Consider the following 7344-nt stretch of genomic DNA (forward strand, 5'->3'; position numbering starts at 1 on the left):
ACCACCGCCTGCATTCTTGGGGGTAGGGCAGGAATGGCCGAGAATGTCAAGGCAGTAAGAGGGGCCCCTGCGCCAGCCACAGGGACAACCAAGGGTGCCAGGTCACCACTGGCCGCCTTCAGTGAGGCTCCCCACGCACTGTCTCATGGGCCCCTGTGTCCCCGCTATTCTGGCACAGCCGGGAGGAAGGGAGGGTGGGGGTCCTGGGCTGGCCACGGTCCTGTCGTCCAGGAGGTCACCCCGTGAGCGTGAGCCCCTCTCCATGAGTGGGTTAGTGGGGTGCCCTTGGCAGAATCAGTGGTCCCAAGAGAAAGGGGGGCCCAGCGGGAGTCTGGGTTGGGGACCATGTACAGGGACTGCATCACGGGGAACCGAGCACCTCAGCCACCCTGTGCAAGGCCGCTTGGCGTGGGCGGCTGCAGGACTCATGCCCAGTGTGCGTTTGATGGTGGCGAGAGTCGGTGCCTGGCCAACGCGGGGCCAGGTGGCGACGTTCCTCCTCCCACCCCCCACCACTCCTGGCAGCAATCGCGTGACGGGCGTGTACGAGCTCAGCCTGTGCCACATGGCCGACACGGGCAGCCCAGGTAAGCGTCTGCCCTGGGCTCTCTGATCGGGGGTGGGGTGGGGCACCGTTGGAGGTCAGGAAGCCCCGTCCCCTGGGATCACCTGGGTGACTTCAGCCACGCTGCCATTTGGGGGGCCCCTCACCTGGAGACTCGAGTGCTCACCTTGTGCCCCCCGGAGTTGCTGCGGGGCTGGAGGACAGTGAGGGGAGAGAGGAAGGGAGAGGAGGGGCAGCCGAGACCCCACGGGACACCTGGCTCTGGGGGCCTGGGGTGGGGGTCCCGCCTGCCTCGGTGGATAAGCCTGCAGCTAGGGATGCGTCTGACGGGCGTTCGCTCCAGGGATGCAGCGGCGGCGCCGGCGGGTGCTGGACACGTCCGTGGCCTACGTCCGGGGTGAGGAGAACCTGGCGGGCTGGAGGCCGCGGAGTGACAGCCTCATCCTGGACCACCAGTGGGAGCTGGAGAAGCTGAGCCTCCTGCAGGAGGTGAGAGGGCCGAGCCCACCAGGTTCCCACCCCACCCAGGATGGAGCACGTGGCACTCGAGCCGCCCGTCACAGCGCTTAGGGCCGCCTGGCAGCCACCGGCTTAGGACGGGAGCTTCATCCTTGACCCAAGCGCAGACCGTCGGGCACATAGATGAGACAAGAAAGAAACCGGGGGGCGGGGGGGAAGCTAGTGGGCGGGGCGAGGCCCTTCTGTCGCTCAGGCCAGGACGGCCAGTGTCCAGCAGCGGCGCTGACTGCTGGCCCGGGGCGCGGGTGGGAAGCAGGCATCAGGGGCCACGTCCACCCTCTGGGCCCTTCCCAAGGCCGCGGCTGCAGCGCGCACGGCCCCCCCGGAAAGCGGCTGCAGGAACACAGTGTCCGTCCCGTCGGCTCACGGCGGGCACACGGGCAGGTCTGTTGGCGCCACGTCACACGCCACAGCCCTGCAGGGCGGCCGGCTCTCCCGGGCCTGAGCAGGCCTGGGGCTCAGAGCAGCCGCCCGCCCTCCCCGCCCTGGCGGGAGCAGAGGCAGAGCCGCACTCATGCTCCTCTGTACAGGTGGAGAAGACCAGGCACTACCTGCTGCTGCGGGAGAAGCTGGAGACGGCCCAGCGGCCTGGTCCCGAGGCCCTGTCCCCCATCTCCAGCGAGGACTCCGAGACCCACAGCTCGTCCACCTCCCCACTCGCGGCTGCGGGCCGGCCGTCGTCCCTGGAGGCTCCCAACGAGAGGCAGCGGGAGCTGGCGGTCAAGGTGGGCAGCAGGCGGGCAGCGGCCATGCTCCTGGCCCTTTCCTGGTGCTGGTGACTTGTCACGGCCACCAGGACCTGAGAGAATGAGTCCGTAGGGTCACCTTGACCCCGCCCCCCCCACCCTACCCACATTGGAATCTGGGGACCTCTTGTAGCCTACTCCCCCAGGGAATGACCTGCTCTCTCTTGCATACCTATGCTGATGGGGAGCTCGCCACCTACACCAGAGCTGGCCCTTTCTGCTGCTGGGTGGGCCACGGGGAAGGCCTCCCGCACTTCAGGGGATGCTGGCCCCACCCCCACCCCCGCCCAGGCCCCAGACCTGCCCCGGGGGGCTTCCTCAGACGGCCGCATCACCTGGGAGGTGAGGGTGCTTCCCAACTTGACCTGGGGTGCCTGGCCCCTCGGCCAGTCTCCCGTGTCCTGGGCCTGTGTCCGTGGCAGAGCCGGGTCCCGGGAGGCCCCTGACCAGGCATTTGCTCTCCCGGCAGTGCTTACGGCTCCTCACCCACTCCTTCAACAGAGAGTACACCCACAGCCACGTCTGCGTCAGCGCCAGCGAGAGCAAGGTGGGCGTGGAGGGGCCGCCCACGGGGGGCTGCTGTGGCCGAGAGAAGGAGATAAGGGTTTTCTTAGGAACATTCCTCTCCCAACCTAAAGAGATGCCTCAGAGCTAAGGGGCTGGCTTCCCGGGGCCTGAGGCTGGGGTCTGTGGAGGGCAGGGAGCGAGGGGCCTGCCGGGTCCAGGGGTGTCCACTCGGTGTCCTCTCTGGCTCCCTCTCTCCCCGGTCCCTGGCCCTATCCAGCCTGGCCCTCACCCAGCTGCCTCTGTCCTGGGCTGGCCAAGCCCCGTCTCCTCGGCTTCCTTCCCTCACCTGGGGGTCCACCCTGGTCTTGCAGCCTTATACCCATGCCCAAGGCTGGGGCGGCTCTTGTGCTGCCCTCCACGGAGCCGCTGGAGGCTGGCCCTGCCCCGCGTCAGGCTCCAGGCTTCCCTTCTGGTGCTCTGGCCCATCACCATTCCCCCCTCAGCCTGGTAGACAGCCCTGCCCGGCCTTTGTGCTCCGTACTGACCTCTCCCTCTGCCCAAATCTCCTCTTGCCGTGGCTGCCAGGCTGCACGGCCTGAAGTCGGGGCTCAGAGGCTACTCCTTCCCCGACCCCCACCCAGTGGTCTTCGCTCTGTCTTTGTGGCTCTACAGCCTCGAGGACCTCCTTGGGCAAAAGGCAGAGCCTGAAGCCCTGGGCGGGGTGGGCCGGGGGACGGTGGGGGCTGCGAGAGGGTGGGGAGGCTGGGAAGAGAGCCCAGCCCGCAGCTGGAATGGGGTTGCCCTAAACAGAAGGTAAAAAGTAGGCAACGGTGCTGTGGCAGGGTTGTCCCTACCCACAGAGGGCCCTGAGGCTGTCCCCGAAGAGCCGTCTCTCCTCCGCAGCTCTCTGAGATGTCTGTCACCCTGCTGCGGGACCCGTCCATGTCCCCTCTGGGGGCGGCCACGCTCACCCCCTCCTCCACCTGCCCGTCCCTGGTCGAGGGCCGGTACGGAGCTGCTGACCTGAGGTGAGTGAGCTCCAGGCTCCCGGCAAAGCTTCCACCTCCACAAGCTGCCTGACGACAACGGCTGTGACCGGGCACAGAGCAAGAAGGCAGGGCTCGAGGGGCTGGGTGTCTGGGGACAGCTACACACTAGGGCAGGGCCGGGGGAGGGGGTCTGCCCTGCCCGGCTGACGCGGCCCTGTCCAAGGTCATTTTCTGCTAAAGCGTACATTTAGGATACAGTCGTGAACAAAACCAGGAACGGGTCACAACACTAAACAAAAAGCCCTGTTCAGTGACAGCGCTCACAAAACACTCAGTGGGAAAGTGGTGACAAAGCGGAACCTAGAGGACACCTGAGCCCCCTGACACCAGCCGAGCGGTGTTGGGAGCAGGGCACACGTTGCTGACAGCGCTCGTGTCTGACCCGTCAGGTCTTAGAACACCTCAGGCTTTCCAAATTTTTTTCTTGAAAGAAAAAGGCATCAAGCCCTCTGGGCGCCATCCTGAGTCAGGCCTCCTTGGTCACCGGGTCCGCTGCTTGGGCCTGGTGGCTGCAGTGGACTAGCAGCTCCCTGCACGCACACGGTCCCTGAGCAAGTCGGGTCAGCTTCAGTTAACTTTGGAGACAAGAGATGCGGAAGCCACTTTCACAGGGGGTGGAGGTGGGGAGCCAGAACATGCCACGGGAGAAGGCACCACGCCGGGGTGGACCCTGCCTGCCACACAGTGCGGCACAGCGGCGGGCCGGCCGGAGGTCTGAGCCGACGGGGTGGGGCAGGCCCAGGCAGGCGCCCCCAGCGGCTCTGAGGGGGTAACGCTGGCTGTTGGGGAAGCCGGGCCGGAGAGGCACCTCCTGGCAGGAGTGCAGCGGCTTCACTCTGCTTTCCCAGGACCCCACAGCCCTGCTCCCGGCCGGCCAGCCCAGAGCCTGAGCCCCTGCCGGAGGCGGATTCCAAGAAGCCCCCTTCCCCTGCCCGGGCAACGGAGGCCGACAAGGAGCCCCGGCGCCTGCTGGTCCCTGACATCCAGGAGATCCGGGTCAGGTGCGTGAGGGCCCTTCTAAAGCACCGGCCAGCCCGTTCTGCTCCTGCAAGGACAGGTGGGCCGCCCCCGGCCTGGAACGGAGACGGCTCTGTGCCAGGGGTCGGACAGGGCACCCAACGTAGGACAGGGGACAGCTCTGTGCCCCCGACCTAGGACAGGGGACAGCTCTGTGCCGGGGGTGTCGGGCAGAGCCCCCTAACCTAGGACAGGGGACAGCTTTGTGCCGCGGGGTTGGGCAGGGCCCCCTGACCTAGGACGGGTGGAGAATGAGCAGACATAAAGGGCAGGAGGGTGGACCAGAGCCAGAGCCAGGGCCAGTGCCGGGTGGGGGCTGGGCACCTGGTGGGCAGCTGCAGAAAGATGGTTTTGGTGTGTCCCCATCCCCAGCCCGATCGTCTCCAAGAAGGGGTACCTGCACTTCTTGGAGCCGCACACGGCCGGCTGGGCCAAGCGCTTTGTGGTGGTGCGGCGGCCCTACGCCTACATGTACAACAGCGACAAGGATGCTGTGGAGAGGTTTGTGCTCAACCTGTCCACAGCCCAAGTTGAGTACAGCGAGGACCAGCAGGCGATGCTCAAGGTGCGACAGGGCCACAGGCTGGCCGGTATCAGGCGGGCCGGGCTGGGGGAGGGTGGGAGCCGGGCCCATCTGTCACGGGCAGGGACGTTGGGCTCAGCCTCACTGTCCCTCTGCCTCCCGTGTCTGGGGCTCGCTCTGCCCACCGTGGGGCTCGCAGTCCTGGTGACAGCAGCGGTGACGGGTGGGGCAGGCGCTAATCCTCTCCCATTTGACGGCTACCGACACAGTCCCCTCCTCCTGGGGACGCCCACAGTGGGTGTCAGGAAGCCCTGTAGGGCCAGCGGGGCCGTGGGCTCAGGAGTCCAGCCCCCTGTGCCTGGCTTTGCCCCTGCTCCTCCCTGAGCAAGCAGTGGCCCTGGACGTGAGTAGCCCTGCCTCCTGGCTGGTGGCCACGGGGCCCACTGGGCACTGATTCCCTGTGGTGGGGGAGGGGGAGATGTGAGCTCAGCCTGCCACCCACACCCGCCACGTCGAGGGCTTGGGCCTGAGAGAAGATGCCAGGATTAACGGGCCCCAGAGGATACATCTGGGCCAGCAGCTGAGCCAGGGTCCCCGGGGGAGGGACCTTGGCCTGCGAAGGGTTGACTCATCCCACGGGGACACAGAGCAGTGACATGGTAGCCTCGGGCGTGGCCACGGGGATGACAAGAAGATACCGGTGTCCTGACTACAGAGGCTTCCGGATGGGAGCCACTGCCTGCAGGGTCAGGATGGGCTGTGCATGCAGCAGCGCTGCCCCTTCCTAGGGGTCTTCTTTTCTGCTTCCTCATCCTTGACGCTCCCCCGGGGGGGAGGGGCCTTTCCCCCCAAACCTGGGCCCCGGTGGAGTGGCGACCGCCCCTAGCTGACTGCGGGAGGCCTGGCGCCCCTCACGGCAGCCCTCCTCCACAGACCCCCAACACGTTCGCCGTGTGCACGGAGCACCGGGGCATCCTGCTGCAGGCCAACAGCGACAAGGACATGCACGACTGGCTGTACGCGTTCAACCCCCTCCTGGCAGGGACCATACGGTACGTCCTGCCTGCAGAGGGCAGGGGGGACGGTCGTGAGGACGTGAATTCTCGTTTTCGGGCTGTTGCTCCTCACCGAGTGTGTAAATCCCCAAGACTTTCAGCACCGACACTCAACCAGGGCGGGCCTCCATGTCGGGGACATGCTGCACCAGGCTTGGGGACAGCCAGGCCCCTGGTGGACGGAGCCCCGCCCCTAGTCAGTGACTCAGAAAGGAAGCTGGGGTGGGGGGGCAGGACAGGGAGGAGGGCCGCTCCCCCCGAGTCACAGGGACAGGAGACAGAGGTTACGGCTCTCGGGCGACTGGGGAACCAGAGACGCTAATGCCAGCAGCCTGGCGCCCTGACCGCCACTTCTCTCCCGTCCCCGGCAGGTCCAAGCTCTCCAGGAGGAGGTCTGCCCAGATGAGGGTCTGAGCCGAGCCCTCCTGGACAGCCAGCAGGCCCGGCCCCGCTCTCCCACCCTTGTCACCATCTGTTGTGTCATCCGCCACCCAGCCCTGCTCCCAGCAGACAGCCAACGCGCCCCCTCCTCCTGGGGATGCCCGCGCTGGGCCCGAAAAGCCCACCTCTGGCCAGGGACCTGCCACACGACCTGTCGTGCTCCCAGCAGAGGCCGCGTTTGTTGTCCTTTCTTCATTCAGAACGCGCCCTGGGTGGGAAGAGCTGGGAGACGCCAGGAAGGCCAGAGGACAGGAGCCACGGGGGCATCGCTGCTGTTCTAATATTTTTTTAAGCATAAACGGACTATAATTAATATACATCAGTTAGTGACACTGAAACAGTCCACTCAGAAGTTAACTGTAAGACTGTGTTTTATTTATAAGTGTGCATCTCTAATGCCCTCACGTAGACCCGCAGGGCTCAGGTCGACCCACCCGCTTGCTCCCAAACGCACCTCCCAAGCTTCTTAGGGACACACAAGGCGGGGCAGCCGCCTGGGAAGACCACAGTGAGGTGGCGTCTGTACAGGCCGGGCACCTCCTGGTTGGCACCACGGGGGCACCTGCCCGGCCTGAGCTGAGGCCTCTGCCCAGAGGCATGTGGGGCAGGCCCTGGTACCAGGGCATGTGTGTGCGTGTGTGTGTGTGTGTCTGGGGGGGTCTGATGCCTGAAGTCCGAGCAGCGCAGAAGGTGGGTACACTCTTCCTCGCAGGAGGGAGGACCCATGTCTCACCTGGACAGCAGCCACCTGAGGTGACGCCGGCAGCCCGTCCCTGGCAGTACGTGGGAGGTGAGGCCGCAGGCACCTGGCTGGCGGCCGTCCTGGTGGGAACCAGATGGGGGAGTGGTCAGGGTCCCACCGGGTGTGTCATGTGTCCAGGCCGGCGGGGCGCGGGGAGCTGTGTTGAGAGGTGGTTCAGGC

The 7344-nt window shown here is 66.2% G+C and overlaps 1 protein-coding gene across 17 annotated transcripts in view; it reads left to right on the forward strand.

Moving 5' to 3' along the window:
• The window catches only part of KIF1A (kinesin family member 1A), a 66536-nt gene extending 60141 nt beyond the window's left edge, over positions 1-6395 (forward strand). For 16 of the 17 annotated variants that reach the window (XM_060107261.1, XM_060107266.1, XM_060107267.1 and 13 more), the window contains 9 exons: positions 526-587; positions 909-1054; positions 1615-1809; positions 2300-2377; positions 3241-3365; positions 4235-4387; positions 4776-4968; positions 5860-5978; positions 6353-6395. In XM_060107261.1, coding sequence (XP_059963244.1) covers positions 526-587; positions 909-1054; positions 1615-1809; positions 2300-2377; positions 3241-3365; positions 4235-4387; positions 4776-4968; positions 5860-5978; positions 6353-6395 — 1114 coding nt within the window. The remainder of the gene's footprint in view (positions 1-525; positions 588-908; positions 1055-1614; positions 1810-2299; positions 2378-3240; positions 3366-4234; positions 4388-4775; positions 4969-5859; positions 5979-6352) is intronic. The other variant, XM_060107278.1, reaches the window with a different exon arrangement.
• Positions 6396-7344: the final 949 nt, after the last annotated feature.

This window comes from Mesoplodon densirostris, chromosome 8 (assembly GCF_025265405.1).
Source record: "Mesoplodon densirostris isolate mMesDen1 chromosome 8, mMesDen1 primary haplotype, whole genome shotgun sequence".
NCBI classification, from domain to species: Eukaryota; Metazoa; Chordata; class Mammalia; order Artiodactyla; family Ziphiidae; genus Mesoplodon; species Mesoplodon densirostris.